At 33.5% G+C, this 27,383-nt stretch overlaps 1 protein-coding gene across 1 annotated transcript in view; it reads right to left on the bottom strand.

Annotated features, from left to right (window-relative positions):
• The window catches only part of DPY19L2 (dpy-19 like 2), an 87,449-nt gene that overhangs the window by 18,970 nt on the left and 41,096 nt on the right, over window positions 1-27,383 (bottom strand). The window contains exons 10-16 of the mRNA XM_027102210.1: window positions 25,635-25,712; window positions 24,700-24,786; window positions 20,443-20,502; window positions 16,770-16,850; window positions 14,655-14,756; window positions 13,523-13,594; window positions 11,052-11,098 (exon numbers count right to left, since the gene is read on the bottom strand). Coding sequence (XP_026958011.1) covers window positions 11,052-11,098; window positions 13,523-13,594; window positions 14,655-14,756; window positions 16,770-16,850; window positions 20,443-20,502; window positions 24,700-24,786; window positions 25,635-25,712 — 527 coding nt within the window. The remainder of the gene's footprint in view (window positions 1-11,051; window positions 11,099-13,522; window positions 13,595-14,654; window positions 14,757-16,769; window positions 16,851-20,442; window positions 20,503-24,699; window positions 24,787-25,634; window positions 25,713-27,383) is intronic.

Below are 27,383 nucleotides of genomic sequence, written 5' to 3'. Positions count from 1 at the left end.
ATTACTAACATGAACATCCTTGTACTTAAAACTCTGTGAGCATCTCTGAGTATTTCCTTAGGATAAATTTCTAGAATAAAAGTTACTAGGTAAAGCTTATAAATATTTTTAGTTCCACAAAAGTTGTCTAACAAATTTTCTAAATATTTATGTCTAAAAATTTACTAAATTTTTATGGCATACCTACTGTGTTCCAGGCACTGTGCAGTGAGCACAGTGTGAACAGAATAGATACTGTTCTTATCCTCATAGAGTTTATGTTAGATCCAGACAAGAGATACAAGACTACTTATTTTATTGCCCATTGTAAAGACTGAATATTTCAGTCTTTGCAGGATGAGAGGCCTTCTCATATGGATTTTTGGGTTGGAGAGAGAAGTAAGACAGTATAAATAAGAAAGTAAGAAGTATAAGGAAGTTCAGGGGCACTCACAGATCCAGAGATTTTTTAAGAAGAGTAGTGGAGGGAAGGCCTCTTAGAATAGTAGTGAAATCACCAAATTATTTTTCCAACCTCGCAAGTCCTTCCTGAGTTTATGCAGTCAAGGGTGGAGGTGGGGGTGAATGGATGGGTTCCCACATGTCCTGAAATCTGCCAGTCACAACAGACTCTTATAGTGAGCTACTGCATGAAGGGAGAGGCCTGGTAGGTAAGTATTATAATCACCAATGACCCCAACAATAAGTATGGATACAAATAAATCTAGTAACTAATTTAGAATATCAATATACAACCAAATCATGAGACACAAATAGGATGAAAGAAAAACATCAAGATAAATGAGCAAATGAACTGAACACTCGAGAAAGAGTTAATATAAGGAATAATAGTATTAAATGAAAATTCCAATTATTATCTTCACAGAAGTCTAAGAGGATTCTGCATCCATTCAATTAAAACAAGCTGCAGTAAAAAAGAGCTTTCAGAAATTATGAAAAAACATATTTGCCTAATTTAAAACCTTAGAAGAAGGTTGAATAGCAGAATTTACACAGCTGAAATTGGTCATTTTGAAGACCCAATCATAGAATTCTCTGAGAACATAAGAAAAAAAGAAATAAAAAATATGATAAAAGCAATAATATATGTTCAAAAAAGAGAGGCTAAAGCAAAAAAAACAAACAAACAAAAAAAAGAGAATAACTACCCCCTGAGCTAAAGAAAGATTTGAGTGTTCAGATTAAAATGCCCATGAATAAACATATAAATAACAGGGTAGAAATCTTATTTAGGGAACAATGGCTGAAACCTTGCTAACTCTGGGGAGATATGGACATCCAAGTAGAGGAGGCTCATACGTGACCTTTCCCAAATTCACTAGATACATTATAATAAAACTGTCAAAATCAAAGACAAAAACTGACCTTTGAAAATGCAAATCATCTCATATAAGGAAACCCCTGTAAGGCTATCAGCAGATTTCTCAAAGGAAACCTTGGAGGCCAGGAGAGAGTGGGATATTCTAAGTGCTCAAATAAAAAATCTGCCACCTAAGAATACTTTACCTAGCAAAGCTGTCCTTCAGATGAAGGTGAGAAAGACTTTCCCAGACAAACAAAAGCTGAGGGAGTTCATCATCACTAGACCTGCCTTATAAGAAATGCTAAAGGGAGTCCTTCAAGCTGAAACGAAAGAACGCTAATTAGTAACATGAACACACATCAAAGTACAAAACTTGCTAGTAAAAGTAACTACACAAATTCAGAATACGCTAATACTGTAGTAGTGGTGTGTAAATCACCTAACTCTAGTATAAAGACAAAAGACCAAAGCATTAAAAAATAAATATAGCTACAGTAATTTATTAATGGATACACAATATAAGAAGATCCACATTGTGACATCAAAAGCATAAAATGGGGACAAGGGAAGTAAAAAGGCAGAATTTTTATATGCAATTGAAGTTAAGTTGTTATCAGCTTAAAATAGACTCAAAACTGTAAGATGTATTATGTAAGCCTCATGATAACCACAAAGTAAAAACCTATAGTAGATACACAGAAGATAGAGGAATCAAAGCATACCACTATGAAAAATCATGAAGTGATAAAGGAAGATAGCATGAGAGGAAGAAAGAAACTACAAAACAGAAAGAAAACAAGATGGCAAAAATAAGTCCTCATCTATCAATAATTACTTTAAGTATAAATTGATTAAATTCTCTAATCTAAAGATACAGAGTGGCTAAATGAATAAAAAAACAAGACCCAATTATAATGCCTATAAGAGTCTTATTTTAGCTTAAAGGATACACATGAAGTAAAAGTGAAGGGATGACAAAAGGTATTCCACACAAATGGAAATGAAAAGAAAGCAGGGGTAAATATATATATATATATATAATATATTATACGTATATATAAAATCAGGTGAAACACACTAAGTTGAAAAATGTAACGAGACAAAGGAGAAAGTCACTATATAATGATAAAGGGGTCACTTCATCAAAAGGATATAACAATTCTAAATCTATATGCACCCAGCATTAAGACACTTAACTATATTAAGCAAATATTAATAGATAGGAGAGGAGAAATAGACAGCAGCACAATAATTCCAGGGGACTTAAGTACCCAATTTAACATTGGATAGATCATCCAGACAACAAATCATTAAGGAAATGTTGGACTTGAACTACACTTTAGACTAACTGGACCTAAGCATACACACAGTGCATTCTATTCAACAGCAGCAGAGCACACATTCTCCTCAAGCACACATGGAACATTCTCCAGGATAAATCACATGTTAGGTCACAAAACGAGTTTTAACAAATTTAAGATTGAAATCATATCAAGTATTTTTTCTGCCCACAACAGTATGAAATTAGAAGTAGGAGAGCTGGAAAATTCACAAATATAATCCTGAACTATCAATGGGTTAAAGATGAAATCAAAAGGAAATCAAAAAGTATCTTGAAACAAATGAAAATAGAAACACAACATACCAAAATTTATGAGATGCAGCAAAAGCAATTCTAAGAGGGAAGTTTATAGCAATAAATGCCTACATTAAGAAAAAAGAGTTCAAATAAACAACTTAACTATACATCTCAAGGAACTAGAAGAAGAAGAACAAACTAAGCCCAAAATTAGAAGGAAGAAAATAAACATCAGAGAAGAAATAACTGAAATAGAAGAAATAATAGAAAAAAAATCAATGAAATTAAGAGGGTTTTTTTTTTTTTTGGAAAAGATAAACAAAATTGACAAGCCTTTAATTGAACTGAGGAAAAAAAGACTCAAATAAAGAAAATCATAAATGCAAGAGAGGACATTACAACTAAATACAAAGAATCATAAGAAACTGTATAAACAATCATAAACCAGCATATTGGACAACCTGGAAGAAATGGATACTTTCCTAGAAACATACAATCTACCAGGACTGAATTGGAAGAAATAGAAACTCTGAACAGACTTAAAACTAGTAAGGAGATTGAATTAATAATCAAAAGTCTCCCAACAAAAAAACCTGCAAGACCAGATGGCTTCACTGGAGAATTCTATCAAACATTTAGACAAGAATTAATGCCAATCATTCTCAAACTCTTCCAAAAAATTTAAGAGAAAAGAAGACTTCCAAACTCATTTTACAAGGCTAGTATTACCTTGACATTGAAGTAAGACAAGGACAATAAAAATAAAAGAATATTGTAGGCCAATATCCCTGATGAATACAGATGCCAAAATCCTTAACAAATAGTAGAAACCAAATTCAACATCACATTAAAAGGATAATACACCATGATCAAGTGGGATTTATCTTTGCAATGTTAGGATGGTTCAACATATACAAATCAATAAATGTGAAACACTACATTAACAGAATGAAAGATAAAAATCATGTGCTCATCGCAATAGAGACAGGAAAAGCATTTGACAAAATCCAAAACCCCTTCATGATAAAAACAAAAAAAACTCTCAACAAATTAGGTATAGACAATACAATACAGGCAATATGTGACAAGCTCACAGCTAACTTCACACTCAATGGTGAAAAGCTCAAAGTTTTTCCTCTAAGATCAGGAGCAAAACAAGGATGCCCACTCTTGCCATTTATCTTCAACACAGTACTAAAAGTCCTAGCCAGGGCAATAAGGCAAGAAAAAGAAACAAAAGGGATCAAAGTCAGAAAGGAAGAAATAAAATTGTCCATGTTTGCAGTACCTAGAAATAAATTTAACTGAGGAGGAGACAGACTTGTATACTGAAAACTGTAAGACACTGATGAAAGAAATTGAAGAAGACACAATTAAATGGAGAGATACCCTATGCGTTTGGTTTGGAAAAATTAATGTTGTTAAAATGTCCATACTACCCCAAGTGATCTACAGATTCAATTCAATCCCTAACAAAATTCCAATGACATTTGTCACATATATAGAAAGAACAATCTTTTTTTTTTTTTGCATTGCAGTATGGGTAAGAATTGCTTTATGAAAATTCATTTACATATACATGAGTGTGCCTAAGAACAATCTTAAAATTCATAAACCACAAAAGACCCTGAATTTCCAAAATAATCTTGAGAAAAGCAGAACAAAGCTATAGGTATTACATTTCCTGATTTCAAACTATATTACAAAACTATAGTAGTCAAAACAGTGTGAGACTGGCATAAAAAAAGACACAAAGACCAATGGAACAGAAATAGAGAACCCAGAATTAAACCAATGCATAAACTGCCAATTTATCTTTGACAAAGGCACTAAGAACATGCACAGAGAAAGGACAGCATTTTCAATAAATAATGTTGGGAAAACTGGACAACCACATGCAAAAGAATGAAATTAACTCTTATCTTACACAACTCACCAAGATTGAGTAGAAATGGATGAAAGGCTTAAATTTAATACTTTAAACCATAAAACTACTATGAAAAAACAAAGGGGAAAAGCTTCTTGACAGTGGTCTTGGTAATAACTTTTTTGGACTTGACACCAAAAGCACAAGCAACAAAAGCAAAATTAAAAAAGGGTGACAATATCAACTTAAAAGCTTTTGCACAAAAAGGAAACAGAATGAAAAAGAAACCTACAGAATGGGGGAAAATATTTGCAAACTGTGTACCTGATAAGGGGTTAATATCTGAAGTATCTATATATAAGGAACTCATACAACTAAATGGCAAAACAACAAAAAAAATCTGATTTTAAAATGGCAAAAAACCTGAACATTTTTCCAAAGAATATACATAAATTGTCAATAAATTGTCAACAGGTACATGAAAATGTGCTCAACATCATTAATTACCAGGGAAATGCAATTCAAAACCACAATGAGATATCACCTCATGTCTATTAGAATGGCTATTATCAAGAAGAAAAGAGATAACAAATGTTGATGAAGATGTAGAGAAAAGGACTGTTGATGGGAATGTAAATTGGTATAACATTGTGTAAAACAGTATGTAGGTTCCTCAAAAAAATAAAATAGAACTACCATATGATCAAGCCATCCCACTGCTGGGAACACATCCAAAGGAATAAAAATCCATATCCTGAAGAGATATCTGTACTTTCTTGTCCATTGCAGCATTATTCATCATAGCCAAGATATGGAAACACCCTAAGTGTCTGCTGATGGATGAATGGTGTATTTCTAAAAGCACTGCTGTTGGTCCTTCTAAATCTTAGATCCACCACTTTTGGAACCCTCACCCTGTGAGAGAGTCACAGGATTCTCAAGGCACTTGTCTTCTGCTTCTTTTGCCTTACAGCTTACAAAGGGAGAGATACTCCAATATCACAAAGGCATAATTGCTTCTATTAAAAATAACCATGTTTTGGGGAATGGGCTTAAAGGAGAGATGTGAGGTCAGAAACAGCCAACAAAGGGGAGCAGGAAAGAAAAGTACCTAAAATAATAGACATAAAGAGTAGCACTGGTAGCCTTAGAAGTTGCCAGGAACCAGATCTTTTGGTGGAGTCACTGTCATTCATTAAGGTTATGTAATCATCTCTACTGTGCAGAAGAGAGTGGAGACTGCTAGACCAACAGAGAGGTGTGAACCATAGAGCATACGCAGAGGAAAAACCAGGGAGTTGAGAATTCTTGATAAGAAACCATAATAGAGATTGACCATGGATTCCAGGCTGTGTCAGAAAGCAAACCGGGAATGCTGATTAGATTACAGCAGTTGACATCTTGGCGCCTTGAGGCAGCTAAAAAACAAACAGATTTAGTGAGCGGGGAGAAGAGGAATGCAAGCATGTGGATACCAGGTGGGATTTCTTAAAAGGAGCAGTTTCAGGCAATGGCAAGGTCTGGGCTGTGACCACAGAAGCAGAATTGGCAGCATGCAATTCACCCATTGTCTTCTTCAGGGAGCCTTGCAAATAAGACAGGCTTCTGTTAAGGACATTGTTTAGATTCCAAATTAAAAGTGCCTTATAGCCACCAAATATTAGAGTGTTATTGTGAAGGGATGTGGGGAGATGGCTTCAGGTCATATGCTTGATGGTCACCTGGCACCTTCCCTGAAGCACTTAAACCTGAATACAAAAAACTACTGACCTATATTATCTTAGGAGGTGTTCTATTTAAGAATAATTTCTACCATTATGCCATGAAGAAACTAAAATCACTGTCTCAATTCAAAATGTCATTCTGTTGCTGACATCCAATTCTTACAACCCTTGGTTATTTTTCAATCTTGGATGAAATGCCTGTCAAGATCTCCGTTGGCCTATTGCAAGATGATTTCCCATTGGTTGTTCGTTGATTTGTTTTTTCAGTCAACCAGAGGTTTGGCTGTGGGATTTAGCTGAAAACCCAGGGACTGATTTGGAGAAGTGAAGATAACAAGTAGGAACTGAAGTCCCAAGCACATGGCTGTGAAAGGCAGCAGAGTGAAGAGTTAAGATCACTGGCTCGGTAGTCAGATCTGGCATCAAACTCAATCTCCACCTGCCAGTTGAGTAGAAGAATCCCATTCTCAGTGTTGTCTTCTGTACTATGGGCTAATAATGTCTATTTTGCTGACTTTTTTTACAAAGATTAGACAAGATCAATTATGTAAAGCACTAAACACAGTTCATTAAACTGTAACATTAGCATTAAAAAATAAAATAAAATAACCATGTTTTATTAGAGCAATCTTTTCACAGTGTACTCTTGGGAGACAAAAACCTTAACCATCACACCGTGCAACCTGGAGATTTTACCTATTGGAAGAGACACCTCTAGAAGAACTCTCTTCAACCTTGCTGGAAGGACCCCTATCAGGTACTGCTAACCAACCCTTATGCCACCAGAATCCAAGGAACAGACTCTTGGATTCATGCGACACACCTAAAGAAAGTATAGAACCCTGACTGGACCTGCACATCATCTGGTGACTTGAAAGTAAAGATTTCCCAGAACTGACGTAGATGACATCTGATGAGACAGCTTTCCCAGGATACCCAGGCCAGGACTGTTGGAAGTTTGTCATCAAACTTTTAAGGATGACATAACACTTCAGATGATCACAGATATTTAGTATCTTGATAACATATGAACTTTAGATAAAAAAGTGCCTGTGAGTTCTCCCTCTCACCCCTCCTTGTTACTCACATGTGACCTCAATAGGTTTCCAATCTGTGCACTTTTCCTCTGATGTGAGACACTACACTCAGGAAAGGTCCTTCCTGGCACTGAGGGACAAAAAGCTGCTGAAACTAGAAAACCTGACTCTTGATCAATGATGCTTTCAGAGAAAGGTCTTGATCAAAAGGGGGAAAGTAAAAAAAAATAATAAATAGAAATCTCAATTAAATAGAGTTGGAGACAAGAAGGAGGAACTTTCATGCCCTGTAACAACAGCAGAGTCCAACAGGAAGAAGGAGGATTCCTCTTCTTTCCTGGCAAGGATTCAGCCAATGAAAAGCCATGGACTTTTGGTTTACTATAGCTCTCCCAACTTCGTTTTCCCCTCTATGAAAGTCGTTGCTGTGCAGGGACTTGCATGTGGCTCACCATGGTTATAAACCTCAAAGTGCAATCCTCTGCTGACCCCCAATAAACCCATCTTTGTTGGAGAAATATCTGGCAGTCCATTTGTTTTAGGGCAACTATGAATAAAGAAAATGTGGCACATATATGCAATGGATTATTATTCACCCATAAAAAACAAGGAAATCCTGTCATTTGCAACTACATGGATGAACCTGGAAGGCATTACGCTATGTGAAACAGGGCAGACAGGGAAAGACAAATATTTTATGGTATCACTCACATGTGGAATCTAAAAAAGACCAAAAAAAAGTCAAACTCAGAAACAGAGAGTAGACTGGTGGTTGCCAGGGTCTGGGGACTGAGGGTAATGATGTGATGTTCTTTAAAGGGTACAAACTTTTAGTTATAAGATGAAGGAATTCTGAGGAAGCAATGTACAGCATAGTGACTATAGTTAATAAAACTGCATTATATACTTGACATCTGCTAAAAGCGTAGCCCTTAAGTGTTCTCACACACACACAAGGTAACTCTGTGAGGTGTTGGATGTGTTAATTAACTTGGTTGTGGTGATCACTTTACAACATATATGTATATCAAATCATTGTATTATATACTTTATATATACACATATTTATTTGGCAAAAAATGAAAACTATGAAAGAGAATATGGGGAAATACTTCTACGATTTTGATGTGAAGTGTTTCTAAGCACAGAAGTTAACACAGAAAACAGAGCAAGTGTACAGTTGTGATTGTATACAAATTTTAAACTTCTATAAAGCAATGACCATTAATAAACTATATATTGATATCCTAGAATAAACTATGTTATAGACATAATAGACAAAAGATTATTGTCTATAATATAAAAAGACACCACAAATCAATTTTCAAATGGTCAAAAAGAAACGCAGGGCTTCCCTGGTGGCGCAGTGGTTGAGAGTCCGCCTGCCGATGCAGGGGACACAGGTTCATGCCCCGGTCCGGGAAGATCCCACATGCCGCGGAGCGGCAGGGCCCATGAGCCATGGCCGCTGAGCCTGCGCGTCCGGAGCCTGTGCTCCGCAACGGGAGAGGCCACAACAGTGAGAGGCCCGCGTACCGCAAAAAAAAAAAAAAAAGAAAAAAAGAAACACAAATAGCCAACAGACTTATGGAAAGATGTAAAACTTCACTGGCAAAGACTTGTAAGGTGAGTTACTTTTAAAAAAACTATCAGTTAGAAAATGTTATAAGTTTAATAACAGTGGTGTTCATGGAGATGCAGAGAAATGGACACTCTCACCATTATAAGTTCTCAGTATCCATCAAATTATAAAAATTCATACCTTATGGTCTAGCAGTCCCATATCAAATATTTCAAATATTCAATATTTTAAATACTGAAATAAGTGTTCAAATGAATGTGTACAAGGATGTTAATTACTCATAGCACTGGTTGTTATGACAAAAAGGTAAATATAATCTAAATGTCCACTGATGTGGGAATGGCTAATTACATGATAGTCACTCATGATGCTGAACAATAAAACGTGGAGACTACCACAACGTATGAGGAAGATCTAGGCAGATGCCCAAGACACGCTGTTACATAAAAGTTACAGAATAATATCATTTAAACAATACATTGGGTTTTCAGAAGTGTTTTCTGGAATGATACATACAAAGCCACTTACAATCAGCACTAATTGAGGAGTACACTGAAGAGAGGGGAACATTTCCTCTTTTCTTGATATACTATTTTTTCTGATTGTATTACTATAAGCATATAGTTGACTCCTGAACAACATGGAGGTGAGGGGCGCAGTTGAAAGTCCGAGTATAAATTATAGTTGGCCCTCCATATACTTGGTCCCTCTGTATCCCGGGATTCAACCAACCACAGATCTAGTAATAGTGTAGTATTTATTATTGGGAAAAAAATCTGCAAATAAGTGGACCCATGCAGTTCAAATCCATGTTGTTCAACAGTCAAGTGTATTATTTTTGTGATTTAAAGGCGACTCTGCCCATAGCCATCACTTTCAGGAATGTAATCGCCAAAAAGGACCTCCTAACTTTGAGCGAAGTATCTTCCTTCCACCAATTGGCTCCCTCAAGTCTGTCATCTTCCACATTATACTCTCTCAAATGTTTGAAGACAGCTGCCATGTACCCCTCAATCTTCTATTATTCAATTAAATATCCCAGGTCTTTTCATGCATTCCTTAAGTGAACAGTTTTCAGGGCTCTAAAAACATTCTTTTTAGAATGTCAAGACATGTTCCCCCAGGCTCCATCTGACCAGAACAAAGTAGAGTGGATCTACTAACCCTCTTGATTTGGAAACAATTTCAACAAACAAGATGTTACCATTTCAACCATAAGATTCTAATTAGCTCTTCTGGCTACCATACAAAACTGTTTACTGAAAATATAAGCATGGGGTACAGGGTTCATGGAAACTCTATTCTATCTTCAGAATTTTTTCTGTAAATCTAAAGCTGTCCTAAAATAAATTTTATTAAAAATAATCCATCTAATGAACATATCTACAAATATAAAATGTAATCTGGGTAAAATTTTCCTCAGAAGGAAGTTTTCTTCACAATTCTCATGTCCTATAGCAAAGTGTGATTTGAGTTATATTTTGCTCATATTTATCCCATAATTCTAGTGACTAATAAAACTACAAAGAAATGCAATAAAACAAGCAGTTTTAACAATAATGTAGGAAAAGTTATTTCATGAATATTCAGAAAAACAAGTATGTTTTCTCTGAAAGTTCAAAAAAAAAAAAAGAATCGCCAAAATAAAACTTTAGCTTACTTCTGTTTACTGACTTTAAATTGTAGTGGTATATTAAAATTAAACTAAATCAATTTAAACTTTGAGTTAATTCACAAATATAAACCCTTCAAAACAAGTCCAAATGCATAAAAGAGAGACAGCCATAAGAATAATACATTCGGTCTTTTTTTTTAAGAAGACATCTAAGTTTGGTTCATGTTTCCTGTTGTAATCATAATGCTTAAGTTTAATGTATATTCATTTGAAAAACTGATATTACAGTAAGTTATTTAATAACTGAATATAGTATGGTTTAAAAACAACTATGAAATAATTACCTCAGATAAGTGTTTGCAGATAAGACACGTAAAATATCACGAAAAGCCTGTGAATAGAATCAAATCGATGAAATTTCTAAGGAATTAAGTGATGTTTAAAATGTCCTGATTCATTAACAAAAATACCCCCACTAGAAAGAAGTATTTTTATTGTTAAAATGAGTCCTCAGAAACAGTTTAGTTCCAGCTCTACCTCAGGCAAAAGTTGTAACCTCCTTTTCTATTAAAAAAAAAAGTTTTGGAGTAAATCTTTCAGCTCTAAAATTCTAAGCTTTTTATATGTGGATAACTTCTTACCAGTGTTTACGTTTATATTTTACTGGGAGGCAGGTGGGTTGTGGGGGATTGGTTTCCACAAAGGAGGCAGCTTCCTCCAGGTACTTTCAGAGATTATTTTATCTTGACCTTCTAAGCGAATTAGGAATTTCTCTCTATCTACACAGTCTATATGCCTGCTTCACTCAAACTCCTGATTATTATAAAATTAGCTATGGCGTATCTGCTTCCCTGATCTACCTCAGCCTGAAGTGACTGCTACAGAAGGCTTAAGAGCACTTATCAAAATGGGACTTCCCTGGTGTACCAGATGATGATGAGAGAGGGAGAAGTGAAGGCAAAAAATGTGGAAGATAACTTTGGCCAAAGAGGTTTTAGCAGCAATTACACACAACTTAAGAAATTTACAGGGAACTTAAAATTTTGCACTCTGCATGATATGTGGCTTATAACCCACAGATAAACAATGATGAAAAAAATACGTAATAAAATTTCGACTCTAATGTTAAATTAAATCTAAGTTTAGAATTTTTAACTTCTCTCATTGATTCAAGGGCATCTGGCATGGACGAATGTTTCAAATAATGAAAATGAGATGATCAGTCTTTTTGGCAAGCAAAAGCCTATTCAAAGGTATAGATAACCGAATATATGTATTTATAGGAGACTAAGATTCAATAGTGTTACAGGAAATCATACTAGACATGCCTTCCTCCTTTCCTTCTCAGAAGTGATTTCACACAAGTGAAAAGTTAAATGAACATCAGAAGTAGCCCTGAGGTGGAAAATAAGCCATAATAGGACAATTAAAGACTGAGGTGTTTATGTGGATGCAGAAAGGAGTTAAGCTTTAATGGCTGCAGGGATGTGTGTGTGTGCGCGCGCATGTGTGTGTGTGTGCATGCGTGAATGCATGCGTGAGTGCGCCTGCTACTGCACGTGCACGGTTTGAGCTGTGGTATGTTTGGGGGCTAGTATGATGTTTATGAGTCTTAGATCTTGTATCTTTATTTTTAAAATAGTTAATAGTAGATCTAGTTATCATTTTCTCCTGTGCTAGATATCTCCCCTCTGAACAGTTAATTCTTGCATTAGTCCCCCCCCAAGTGGAGCCTTGTAAGAATAACACAAATTGCCATGATGGAATAGAGAAATAGGCTAGTGGAGAAAATATGCAACTTGAGCTAAGTAGGGCCAAAGCAATGGAAAGCAGCAAACCTGTGTGTAGTTTACCCATTTGTATCTATCCTGACTCTTTCCACATGGTCCCTAGAGAACTGGATCAAGGGTGAAACAACAGAGATGTACAGGGAGATGTCTTTCTCACTCATAAATTATTCATCTTCTGTGTGAAAACAAAGGAATGAGAAATGTGGGAACTGGAAATACATAGGGAAGATAGACAATTTGACTTTAAATTTAGAACACTGGCTTCAACAGAACCACACTTCGTATGACAGTAGAGAAATCATGTTATTGCTATCTGCTTAAAAGCATAAAATACATACTGACTTAAGGCAGGACAACTTTTAAACAATAAAAACAAAGATGGTTCAAAATTGCTAAAAACTGAGGACCCACTGTCTTTAACCAGACTTTTGGATAAACTACTCCCAGACCAAGAAAATCTTCCAGTGGTATTTTAAACATTATTTCTTCTACTGTGATAACATTTTGGTTTTTTGTGAACACAGTGAACAGTAGAGAATGATATTTTACTGGCTATACAAATTTCTCCTGTTCATGTCTCAAAATGGATCAAGACTTTTTTGAATGTGCTTTATATTTGAAAGATACCAAAGTGGTCATTGTACTTTTCTTTTTTAGTACCTATAACAATTGCAATTATTTAATCATTTGGGAAATTATTTGCTGAATGTTCCCCCCGGCTCAGACTGTGAGTTTCAAGATAGGGCTGGGCTTGTTTTATTTATCTCAGTGTACCTACTTTGTTAACGTAGTTCTTAGAACATGGTAACTGACAAATTTCTTTCGAAAGAATGAGTAAAAATATCTTTTCTAATGTGGCTTTCAGAAAAACACCCACATAATACTAGATAAAGAAAAATCTGAATAAAAAAAGTTTTTTAGGGAAGGAAGAGTTCATCCTAAAAGTAAGACAGAATTCTGAGCTATTAGCATTAATCTAAGTCCTTGTCGTGAACCCAAAAGCAAGTGAAAAAAATTTTAAATACCTTTTTAAAGATAAAATAAGTAATCGCAATAACGATTGGAAGCAACAATGTCTCTGTGTATCTCAGTGGCGTCTGAAATATAGCAAATTATTCAAAATAATTATTTATTAAATTTTACATTAAATGAATAAAAATGTATGTCAACTTGAGTGTCACAATAAGATTTCATAAAGGTAAAAGATATCTTTGTCATTAACAGACTATATATTTATTGAGTTTCATGTTCTAATACAAGAATCAAAAATATAAAATAGTTACACAAATATATCAAATAGTTTTAATGATAAAAACTATTAAAATTAGCTATGGATATTATTTTTTCCTTTCTTTTGGCTTTATCTTTGCTTTATTTATATAATAGTAAGTTTAAAATGCGTGTTTACTGATCCCTGGGCCCTAGATTATCATTTCCTGGGCTGCAAATTCTATTATTTTCATTTGTGAAACTACAGAACTAACAATGAAGAAAGTTACATTAAGTAATTACTGTAAGTATGAATAAGTAATAAAATAATAGCAGCAGCTAAATAATTCTCATGAATTGTGATAAAGAGTGATTTACCATGTAACAAAATCATATATTTCTTGAAGGCAGGAATCAAGTAATTTTACTCTTCATAGTCCGACTACAAACTGCCTCACAGATAATTAGTGGTCAATAATTGTTTTTGAATAAATGTATGACTGATTGGATAGATAAGAGAATAATAGATGATTAGTAGTATATCTTTCTTGGCAATGTCTTATTTTAAAAGTTTGCAATATTTGGGATATTAAGTGAAAAAAACCCTGAATTTTTAAAAAACAAAAACAAGAATTTGGGTTTATATTTCCTGAGTGGTCCTCCAACTGACCCAGATTATTACAAGTAATTGAACTGTAGTAACAGTAGTTGACTATGGGTCATACAGTATGTTAGGCACTTGCCCTGGTAGGGGCCATTGTTTACTGATTTTACACATAAGAAACCAGGTGAGGAAGGCCATATAATTAGCAAAAGTTACCGTAAAAAAATGATAGAGTAAGGAAATTGGGTGTTTCTGAATAAAACTTTTGAGTTTCAGATTAAAGGGAAAACTTAAGAGCAAGAACCCATCATACCTGTAGAGGAGAAAAAAAGAAACATTCATACCGCTTTTTCCATGAAGTCAAATTCAGGAGCACAGGTGTAAATTAAAGTATCAAAATCTGTATATCTTAAGATTCTGGCTGCAATAAGGTCACTCAGGCCAATCTGGAAGAAAATAAAAACAAATTAAAATTACACAAATAATTATAGTTAATAATAATTGGTTTGATGTAATAGTAACAAAGTCTACAGAGAAGATAAATCCAAGGTACATGGATGACTCTCCAAAAAAACAAAAAATACAGTGAATCGCATTATGCGCTGAATTATGAAGAAAATTGAAAACAAACAGAAATAGCAAGAGAAATGAAAAGGAAAAAGAAGTTCAGAAAAAGCAAGCAGAGAAGGTGATAATGTAAAGAATGAGCTAAAATCAACATTTGCTGGGCACAAACCACCATGCAGTTGATCATGAGATTTTATAATCAGATCACTTATCAAGAAAAAACCAATTTCAGTTAACTCCTTTCACCACACATTGTAAATCATGAACAAATTTTCCATGCACTGTCATTTTCACAAAGCCTCATACATTAAGCACAATTTTTGGTGCTTCTTGAATTTTTCAGACATACATTCAAGCCATTAACTATGAGAGTTATTCTTCAAGAGAATTACAACAACTATACATACTCCTTTGATTTAGTTACTTGATCTCAAAGAACTTTAAAATAAACACCACCAACAAAATCCAATGTAGAGCTATTTTCTACTGATTATTTATTACCTACTTTGGTGAGACAATTGTTTTTATACTGCATTCTTAGAAGGCCAGATAAAGAAAAATATTTGGCATGTAAAACATTAACTCAAACTACTTTAAAAGGACATAAATTATTATATATCAACTTTGATGATTATCTATGGTTTTCATTTATTCATGATTCCCCTTATCTACCAGTAGCAAGGATAATTTACAGTTAACTTTATTTTTCTAATTTAGAATAGGCCTGGTGACTAATTACAATTTAACCAAGCCACTTTAGTTTCAAGTCTTTCTCACAGTTGTCACACAGAAATCACTTAAGAATACCAAGGGGTGTGTGTGTGTGTGTGTGTGTGTATGTGTGTGTCTTAGGATTTGTAAAGAGCTGGGTGACAATGTGGAGCAAGGCAAGAAAGAAAATAACAGACCAACTTAATAAATAACTTAGGAGGCCTAAATAAATTTACCATAAAATGTATACCCCCTACAGAATAAAAATTTAAGAACAACAAATAAACCTAATAAACCACTCTGCAGATCTAACAATAAATGGCAAATAAATCCTTACATTTTGAAATTTTATTTAACATGAACATGTATGCAGACTCAATTCTCCTGGATAGTGACAGCATTTGACATTTTAAGAGAGTAACTATCTATAATCCCTTGTTAAAGTTGAAGCAATTTCAGCATTAGACAGAGTCCTAATTGGAGAGTACTACATAAGGTAAATTTCAGAGTAGATTATTGTATGATACACTCATCTATCCTCATATCCAAACAGAGAGTGCTGAAAAATCAAAAGTTAAAATCATGCATTGTTTTCTATTCCCAAAACAAACTAGTAAATAGGAACTTTTGCTTTGAAAAGGGCCATTATTTGAGGTATTAGCCTTAAAACAGACAGAAACAACATGCATGAGGGATGTGGTCCATATATTTTCCAGAAGTTGAAAAGACAGAGAAGTTTTATCATTCTCTTTATACAAGAAAAACTTTAAAAATATCAAATCACATCTTAATTTTAATCTATAATTATAAATAAAATTATATTGAGATCTTGACTTCTATATTGCAAAGCTGAGTACAGACTCTTCATATGTTAACATTTACGATGAATTAATAACTTATTAAACAAACTACTTGTATTTTAACCAAAATATAAACAACTACTTAACATATTTTTTTCCTAGAAGGCTAAGTCACCATTCATTGATATACTTTCTTCTTAGTGGGTTGAAAAGATCTGCAGGGTATTAGTACTGACTCTGCCAATAACTAGTTTGGGACCTTGAAGAAGGCACTTAACCTCTATAAAATGAAGAGGTTTCATTTAAAAATAGATGGTTTCAAAGTCTTCATCCAACTAAATATGTATATAAATTCTAATGTTTTAACCAGAAAGTACTTACATGGTCTGAAACACCTAAAATTTTAGATGTCAGAAATTTCAGAATGATTGTCCCACAAAACCAAGCACTTCCTTGAATTATCTAGAAAATAAACAAAATAGATATAAGTCAGAAGACCAAAAGGCCCTCCTCCTGGAAATTAAACCTCCTATTAATAAGTCTTGAGTGAAAGGGAAATACAAACTCAAAAAAAAATTTTTTTAAATATGGTTATGAAAACTACATATTAGAAACTAAGGGATGCATGTAAAGCAATGATCAGAAGAAAATTCATGGCCTCATAAACTTTTATCAATAAAAATGAGAGTAAAGGAAATAAATGAAAAGCTGGACTCAAATATCTAGATAAAGAACAACAAAATAAACAAAAACACATGAAAGGAAATATTCAAGAGAAGAACAGTCTATTATATTTAGACCTATGTGCATCCATTTTGTTGTCCTTTACTTCTTCTGGATGTTCTAACATTCCTTCTCTCATCATTTACTTCCTGTTTCAAGGATTTCTATTAATCATTATTTAAGGGTTGCTCTGCTAGCAACAAATTCTTAGTTTTCCTTCATCTGAGAATATGTTTTACTTTCCCCTTCATTCCTAAAAGACACTTTCATTGGATATATAACTTGTGGTTGACAATTCTTTCCAGCACTTGACAAATGTTGTGCCACCTCCTTCTGGCTCCCATAGTTTCAGATGAGAAGTCTGCTGTAAATTCGAATCAGTTTTGCCCTAAAGGTAATGCATCATTTCCCTCTGTCTGCTTTCAAGACTTTTTCTTTGCCTTTCGTTTGCAGAAGTTGAATTATGATGTGTCTTGGCATGGATTTTGTTGGCTTTATCCTACCTAGGATTAACTCAGTTTCTTGACTCTATAGAGTTACGTCTTTTACCAAATTTGGAAAGTTCTCAGCCATTAATTCTCTTTTTTTTTTTGACATCTTTATTGGAGTATAATTGCTTTACAATGGTGTGTTAGTTTATGCTTTATAACAAAGTGAATCAGTTATACATATACATATGTCCCCATATCTCTTCCCTGTTGCATCTCCCTCCCTCCCACCCTCCCTATCCCACCCCTCTAGGTGGTCACAAAGCACCAAGCTGATCTCCCTGTGCTATGTGGCTGCTTCCCACTAGCTATCTATTTTACGCCATTACTTCTTCAAATACTTTTTCAGCCCCACTCTTTTTCCTCTCCTGTGGAACTCGCACAATACAAATATTAAATCTTCTATTATTGTCCCACATTTCCCTAAGCCTCTATCATTTTTTTCCAGTTACTTTTCCTCTGTTGTTTAGATTGGGTAATTTCTATTATTCTATCTTCAAGTACACTGATTGCTTTCTTTGTTATATTCATTCTTCTATGAAGCTCATTCACTGAGTTTTTTATTTCAGTTACAGTATTTTTCAAGTTATTATTTTTTTTTAAATTCCCAAGTTATTCCTTTTTTTAAAAAAAATTTTTGATTTCTTTGGTGATATTTTGTTTGCTTCTAGAGTACTTATAATTGCTCACTGAAGTATTTTTATGATGACTGCTTTAAAATTCTTGCCAAATAATCCCAACATCTTACTCATCTGGGTGTTAACATCTCTTTATTGCCTTTTCTCATGCAAGTTGTAATTTTCCTTATCCTTATTACATGATAAATGCTTTTACACATTTAAAAAAAATTTAAATTTCAAAAATATTAGATTTATTCAGATACTATGTATTTTTTTCTCCCTAATATATATAGCATATTTTCAAAAATATGTTTTTTGTTTGTTGCCAAAGAACAGAAATGCAATTAACTTTTGAATATTAATCTTATACCTAGCCATGTTATTGAATTTTTATAATTTCTTATAATTATTTTGTTTTACATGTAAATAATGATATAATAAATTTTGATTTTTCTTTCCATTTCTTTTCTAATCCTGTTATTTACTTTCTTGCTTTTACATGTTTGAACCTTTAATAAAATGTGAAAAAACATATTTATCTTGATCTTCATAAATGGAATACTCCAAATATCTCTCCTGCAAAACCAATGACTGCTGAAGAATTTTATTGGGTTAAGTAAACTCCCTGCTATTTCTTCTGTGCTAAGAGTTTTTATCATAAATGGGTGTTTAATTTTATTAAATTTATTTTCTGCATCTAATGAGATGATCATAAAGTATTTTTCTCCTTTAATTTGCTAGTGTGACAATTTATATTTATAAATTTTCCAGAAACATCTTTGCATTCGTGGAATGAACCCAATTTGACAAGAATGGATTATCCCTTTTTCCTACAAAAACAGGTGTTTTTGTAAGAAAAAGTGCTATTTCACAAAATAGCTTTGCTATTTCTTTTTGACGGTCTTCCAGAAAAAAGACATAAAAAGCCAGAATGTTTTCTGTGTTGTTCAGATGACTACCATGACTAATTTCTCCCTTTTGCAAGAGATTGATGGTATTAATTATATCAGTTTTAAAACATAAGTATAAGCTGAACATTCAACATATCTTAACTGTTCTCTCCTTAGATTTTTGTTTCTTTGAAATTCTTGACTTGAAAGCTTTTTATTCTTTGCAGTCTAAAACTGAAAATATTTAAGACAATAAAATTTCCTCTGAACACAACTTTGGCAGAATTCCCTAAACATCCACAGATACTGCTCTATTTGTTGTCATTTTTCAGTAATTTGTAATTAAAATTTTGACTTCCTTTTGAGTTAAATTATTAAATAAAAATCTTTAAATTTTCTGTTGATTTCTTGGTTTAATCTTTAAAAAAACAAGCTTTGCCAATTTTTCTGAAGAAAAAAAATCAAAATATTAGAAGGGTCATATCATTCAATAACAAGTGTATTTTCACCATAGGGTTTGGGAGAATGCTTCCAGCAATAAGAAACTGGCAACTCATTCCATTTTGTTTGTTTATATTCTGAGTGGCTATCTACCCTCTTATCATTTCCAGTTTTACCATACCAATATATAATATGTAATCACAGAGTTCTTTAATATGGTAGATTTTATTTTTTAGTAGGAGTACATTAAAGACCTAGAGAAAAAGAATGTCATCTGTCTGATACTACAAGAATTAGTCATTGCAGTGCCTACTTAATAAGGTACTTATTTTACTTTGTAACGTAACATACAAATATAGAGATAACATGGGCCATCCATTTGTACATTTGCAAAGAAGTCAAACAAAGATCAGGTAGTGGCTGAGTTGAAATAAAAAGGAACTGGGAGATTGTAGGGAAAATGTTAAAAGGACAAAAATAATAAGAGTCTAAAGTTGGAAGCCAAAGGAAAGATAGATGATGGATAAATGTAGAGAACAGAAAAAGGGAAAGTGGGGACAGAACTACGGACTGAGTTATTTTGAAGAGAAGGTTAGTAAATGTAAAGAAAGAAACTCAAAGCAAATAGAAAAAAAAATTAAAAGCAAGGTAGTAGGGTATATCAGAAGGAAAAGTAAAGAAGAAAGGCCTGAGGGTAGTGCTGAAATAAATGAACTAACTTCTTGAAAATGACTTGTAGATATTGCTAAGGAGTGTTTCCCACCTTATGTAAGTAGCTATTTATAACATTTACTAACTATAAATCATTCATTTTTAAAGCATATTATCTGTATTCAGTTTATAGAAATAAAAAAGGATTTGAAGAAATTGTGTTAAAAATGTTGACCCTTACCCAAAAGTGGAGTTCAGATGCATCCAATCTTTGAATTTTATTTCTCCTTAGAATTATCACCTAAAATGCATATGACATAAAATGACACAATCAAATTAAATTAACTTTTTAAAAATTACATTTCAAAAGTTACACAGCCACCCCCTTCCATCTTGGCTATCACCAGACATTTTCCTTCTTAATTGTTGATTTTTCTGAATTTGGACATGGAAAATTTCCTTGGGGTGAAAGCCAAATGCTTTGTGTACCAGAAAGTTGACCCTAGAATCAAGTTAATTCCTTACTGAGTTACTTGGGATGTTTTATGCAGGGCAGTTCCTCTGAGGAGATAGATGGTGTGTGAAAGGTATGTCCATGCAAGCATACATGTAAGTTACCCAGAAAAATTAGTGGTCTAAATTAACATGAAAATCCTTCCTCTCCAAACCCACAAATATTTTAAAATGTTTAAAAATATATATATATCTAACTGAATTTATAAGAAAGAAAAGGAACTTTCCAGGTGCCAGAGAAAAGATGGTGATTTTTAAAAAGCAAAACATTAATTAGGAGAGTTTTTAAGGAGTTGGCAGTTTTTAAGGAGGTCTGTAGAACAAGGTTACAACTATGGGCTTGTATTAAAAGGGAGGGCAGCAGAAGACTTGGGACTATGAAAGGTAAGAAACTGGAATTAAGACTCATGCATACAGCTGGGGTCCTCAAAAACTATACCCTTGGTGCTATCAACTGAATGTTTACGTCCCTCCACCGATCCTGTGTTGAAACCCTAAGCTCCAATGTGACACATTTAGAGGTGGAACCCTTTGTGAGGTAATTAGATCATGAGGGTGGGAACCTCATAAATGGGATTAGTGCCTTTCTAAGGACAGACATGAGAGAGATGATCGCTCTCTCCATCATGGGAGGATACAATGAAGATATCTGTCTGCAAATCAAGAAGAAAGCCCTCATCAAGAACTAAATCAGCTGACACCTTGATCTCGGGCTTTCCAGCATCTAGAACTGTTAAGAAATAGATTTCCATGTAAGCCACCCATTCTGGTATTTTTGTTATAGCAGCTTGAACTGACAAAGACGTGCAGGAACTAGGAATACTCCTCCTACTATCTCTACAAGTTGGTAAGGTATTCGTTTATTCCCAAGTTTGTGTTGGAAAAACAAAAAGCTCCAATGAGAAACAAATCTTAGGCCTGTGTATTACTAAGATTTGGAGAATTTTGCATCATCTAATTGGCCCAAGATGAGCCAGGATTCCTGAAGTTCCAACAATAGGAAAATATAAATGTAACAGATTACACAATGCAAAATTGTTTGTAAATGCAAAATACAAGAAATAAACAAAATGCCCAGACTTAGGAGAATGGTTGAATTATCTATGGAATATGCAGAAGGGAATACTTACTATGAAATTACAAGAAAGAATGAAGATCTCCGTGAACTGATATGGAGTGATATCTATGAAAGGTTGCTAAGTGATACCCAGAATAGGTTGATAAATCAAAATGCAAAAGACTATAGTATGCTACCTTTCATGTAAGTAGGAGGGGGTATAATAAAATATACATGTAATATTTATTAGTGCAAAAAAGAAAACAACTAAATGGGTAAACCAGAAAAATTGAGGAGGAAAATGTAAAATTATCTCTGTTCACAGATGGCATGATCTTATATGTAGAAAACATTAAAGATTCTACATACACCCACACACATAAACTGTTAGAATAAACAAGTTCTGCCAAGTAGCAGGATACAAACTCAACAAAGAAACTATGTTGCATTTCTATACACTAACAATGAACTATCTAAAAAGGAAATTAAGAAAACAATCCCACTTACAATAGTCTCAAAAAGAAAATATTAAGAATAAACATAACCAAAGAGGTGAAAGACCTACACACTGAATACATTGCTGAAAGAAATTAAAGAAGACACAAATGAAAAGATAGTATTTGTCTTTCTCTGACTTATGTCACATAATTATGCCCTCAAGGTCTATCCATTCTGTCACAGATGGTAGGAAAACCTTTAGCTACCATTTCCAGGGCTCTTCATTTGTGTGAGCCAGACTGACATCTAATATTATATTCCTTTCATCTGAAAGACCTCCTTTAACATAAAGGTCATAAAGTCTTTATTTTGCCTGCATTTTTGAAAGACATGTTTGCTGGATATAGAATCATAGATAGTATTTTTAAATATTTTAAAGATGCTTCTTGACTGTTTTGTTGCTTGCACTTTTTTCTTATGAAAAATCTGCTGACATCCTTACTCTTTGTTCTTCTGTATTTAACATGTCTTAATTCTATTGCTACTCCGAAGATTTTCTCTTTATTGCTGATCTTAAACAATTTGATAATATGCTTACTCTAGTTCTATGTTTTTTGTATTTGAGATTTACTGTTATTCTTCATCTCTGAGACTATAATTTTCATCAAATTTGGAAAATTTTTGGTCATTATTTCTTCAAATATTTTTCTACTTCCTCCCAACTCCCCCCATTTAGAAATGTACTTTACTTTTCCTATATGAAATGTGAACTGTAAAGGAGGGATTGGAATATCATCATTTTGCAATCCCTACTGAATTAATGGTTCTGGTACTAAATGCTGATCATAAAAAGAGAGGCACCAGATAAATATGTGACTCCTGACTGAAGAACAATACTATATACTTGCCAAAGGAATTAAATCTGAACACGTCCAGGTTTTAGACCCAAGTATTAAATACAGAAGTATATAAATACAGAAGACAAAAGAAGATGTAAAGCGGCACCATGAGGACTCAGGAGCAAAATCTAGACCACAGAACCCTTCACATGTTCAGTGACCCAGATAAAAAAAAATATCCCGGGGAAAAAAACAGGGAGACATATTGGAAACCTATAAATAATAGAAACTTAAGTGATAAAACTATAAAGAAAAGCCTGGAGTGATCACCATAGTCAAGATAGTCACTACTGTTTTAGAGCAGCTCAAGGGAGTTATGATTGAGGCAGGTTACATGGAAGGCTTCTAGAATGGTTAGAAAAGTTCTAGTTTTGACTTGACGGTAGTTTAAGGATGTTTGACAAGTAATAGTCCATTAATCAGTACTTATCAGTACTAGTCAGAACTAAGTACATAAAACATTGGTTTTATGAGGTTTTCTACATATGTGCTATATTTTAGAATAAAAAATGTTTTCATAGAAAGATGTTGATGAACACACTATTACAAGTCATCTACTTTGTAATACTGAAAAAGTGTGACAAAATGTTGAAAAGAAAGGGCCTATGCCTTTTGGAAGAGATAAAGAGAAGAAATTACTTACTGGGAGGAAAAAAAAAAAAAAAAGGTATGGGGAGAAAAAATGTTAAAAACCTAAATCTCAAAAGATTCAGTCAATGCACCACACATGGAAAAGTGCTATATTTTGGTATTTTTGTAGTAAGTTATCGTTTCTGGTCATTGTGGAAAGAGAATATTCTAGGAACATTCCAGTGGAGAACATTCCAGGTTCTGGCTTATGAATATCGAAAGTGTGACTATAAGGTAATAAAACTGATTTACTGAACCACCATTCCAAATACAACTCTAAATGAGTGTTATTCCATGAAAGTAAGTCACATGAAGAAACTACACCCTTATTATAATTATGTTGCCACTGCTCAAAACAGTTTGGAACTCCTCTTTATAAACTATCTTTAGAGATTATTTCCTTATGTGTGCAAGAAAATAGGTCTTATTACTTTGTTGTCACACTATATTTTGATCAAGATCTGTATTACCCAGCCCAATCACCCACCTTATTCACAAGACTTTGGTCATTTCCAAAAATCAAATCCACCCTTAAAAGACAAAGATTTGCCACCACTGAGGACATTCAAAAGAATGTGCCAGAGTCTGTGAAGGCAATTCAGAGGAGTTCCAAAAACGTTTTGGGCAATGGCAGTGTCACTGCAGTAAGTATTTAGCCTACTGAAGTGACTTAGAAGGAAATAACTAATTTTTGTCATAAATTATGGCATATTTTAAAAAGTAAGTCTTATTACCTTATTATTTTAAAAAAATTTTACTTGGGCATTGCCTTAAAAAGGTAAACTTTGCTTATATGATTTTGCAAGGATTAGATAGACAAAAAGCATTATCTGGGAAAAATTTTTCATGTGGGCAGTAATCCAGAAAGGGCCTTATTTATTCTCTTTAACCTATATTAAATGGGTAAATTTGCTATTTGACAGGTTAAAAAAAAATCTTCACAAGCTTAACAAACACTTACCAATGTCATCAATAGAGACGAAGAATAATAAGAAGATAAATACATTGGATTTCCAAACATCAATACAAAACAAAGGAGAACCGAAACCTGAAAATTGCAGAAAATAAATACATTTTATAGTTATTAGATAGATAGCATAATGCATACTTTGTCTACAGGGATATACTCATTTCCAATACAAACTTTATTTGCATAAAAAGATTAATAAATACATCCTGACCAAGTGATAACAGAATTTCAACACACTGATAGGTTCTAATTATTTTCAACACCATAAATATTATATAGCAGAATTTAATTTTTTTCCCCCTATTTTTAACTTGGTACAAAGAAAACAGGAAAAATCTTATTGTTTCTATTAACTCAATAATGGAGGAATATAATAAGAAAGACTTACTTATAACTATTAGTTTTCTAATCTGATTTTTGTTGAACTACTTGAGGATTTTCCTCACTAAGGAAGCTTTATTTTATGTTCTTACCTAAAAGATTTTTATTTTCTTAAGGGATATGTGTTTGGAAACTAATATAAAAAAACAATAATGCAAAAACAAATTTCACAGAGTGTCAAATTCATGCAAAGTGTTAAAAATCTCAGGTCTCAGGGAGAAAAGGCAGTTACAAAAGTAGTGACAATAATAATAAAAAAAAATTTTTTTAAAGTTTCAGAGAATACAAAACGTCTACAGTCTAGTTGAAAGTATAGTTGCTATAATATGGCATTCAGTTATCCTTCTAAATATTAGCAACATCATATGTATTAAATACTACTTGAGAGGAGGTATATAAAACAGTCAGTTCTATTTTATAAACCCTGAGATCTTATTTTAATATATGACTTATAAATATTAAAAATGTTACCAGGTGTACAGCAGAAACTAATAAAACATTGTAAAGCAATTATACTCCAATAAAGATATTCAAAAAACTGTCACCATGTTCATATAGATGATCTTCCGAAATTTTTTTGGCTCAATGTACCCCACAACATACATGGGAAATAATGAGGCTATCTGAAATAAAAATATAAAAAAAGCAGAAGTGAAAAAATGTAGAAAAGCATTTCACTATTCATAAGCAAAGTAAATATAAGAGGAGAGTTATATTTCCAATAATGATTGTCAAAGTAATGTGAACCAACCTTCTCACTGAGAACTAGAAGAGCTCTAAAAAATAATAAAAGTACCTGTATGAAAGCCACAGCTTACTAATACAGCAAAAAAAGAATTAGGAAGCTAAGACCAGAGAAAAGGTGGAAATCTACAGAGATGAGCATGACATTTTGGGTCACTTTTCTTCTTCTGCCAATTCTAACAGAAGCAGATGCCTGCTAGCTGAGAGGCAGTTGAGACATTTCCACACACTTAGCTGTCAGGTAACCCCAAGAATGAGATCTCTGCTAAGTCCCCAAGCTTTGGTTTGGGACTTCAAAGGGTTATACTATAAGAGAGAAGCAGAAATCAAAGCAGTGCTCCAAAATACTGAAGCCAACTTTTGAATTATCTCATTCTGTGATTGCACGAGGGAGATTAAAGATTGTTAGTCCCTGTGTTTGCCTGCTGGAAACAAATTTAATTTTCTCTGGAAGAACTTAATATCTTAGTCTCAAATTAACTGTACAATTGTTCAGGTACAATGTCTAATACCACATCAAAACTAATCAGATATAGGAGGAGATAAGACATTATCACTAAGACAACAGAAACAGATCTATGAAGAATCTCAATCTAGTTCAGGGGTCAGCAAACTTTTTATGTAAAAAGCCAGATAATAAATATGTTAAGACTTGTAGGCCACGTACAGTCTCAATTGTATACTCTCCTTCTTTTTCTACTATAAAAATGTAAAAACTACTCTTAGCTCACAAACCATGCAAAAACATGTCTGGCATCATCAGACATAGACTTTATGCTTGGCATATGCACAGAAATAACAGATAAGATTGAAAATTCCAGGAGGGTACTGAAAGCCATTAAATAAAGAACCGAATTAAAAATATACAACTAAATATTACAATAATCAATAATAAGAAGTCAAAAATGGGTTTAAGCAGGTTGAACACAGCCAAACAAAGAAGTGATAAATTGGAAGATAGGTCAGAAGAAAGTATAAAATGACAAAGGGATGAACAACATATGAAAGAACATAAGAGATGTAGAGCATATAGTATAAAGGTCATACATTACATCTCAGAAAGGGCTGAGGGAATTAAGTAAAATCTATACTTAAAGACATTATACCTGAGAAGTCCCCAGAATCTATAGAAAAAGAATCAAGCACTGATTCATAAAGTATTAGTAGCCCCCAGCAAGGGATAAATTAAAACAAACAAAACCCAACCATACATAGGCATGTCATAGTAAAAACTGCTTATAACCAAAGGCAAAGAGAAAACTCTTAAAAAGGGTCTGAGACTAACTGACTTTAAGACTTACTACAAAGCTGCAGTAATCAAGACAGCACGGTACTGGAGAAAAAAATAGACAACTTGATCAAAGGGATAAAATAGAGGGTCTAGAAACAGATCCACACAATTATAGGCAACTGAGCTTTGACAACTGCACAAAATGGAGAAATGACAGTCTTTTCAACAAATAGCGCTGGAAGACTTGGACACGCATGCATTAAAAAAAAATAAATCTAGACCTAGATCTTACACCTTTCAAAAAACTGACTCAAGTGTA

Source organism: Aethalodelphis obliquidens, unplaced genomic scaffold (genome assembly GCF_003676395.1).
Source record: "Aethalodelphis obliquidens isolate GAN/ISIS:26980383/991018 unplaced genomic scaffold, ASM367639v1 scaffold5, whole genome shotgun sequence".
NCBI lineage: Eukaryota > Metazoa > Chordata > Mammalia > Artiodactyla > Delphinidae > Aethalodelphis > Aethalodelphis obliquidens.
The sequence above is the reverse complement of the archived record's forward strand: the minus strand, read 5'-3'. Positions and strand labels throughout refer to the sequence as shown.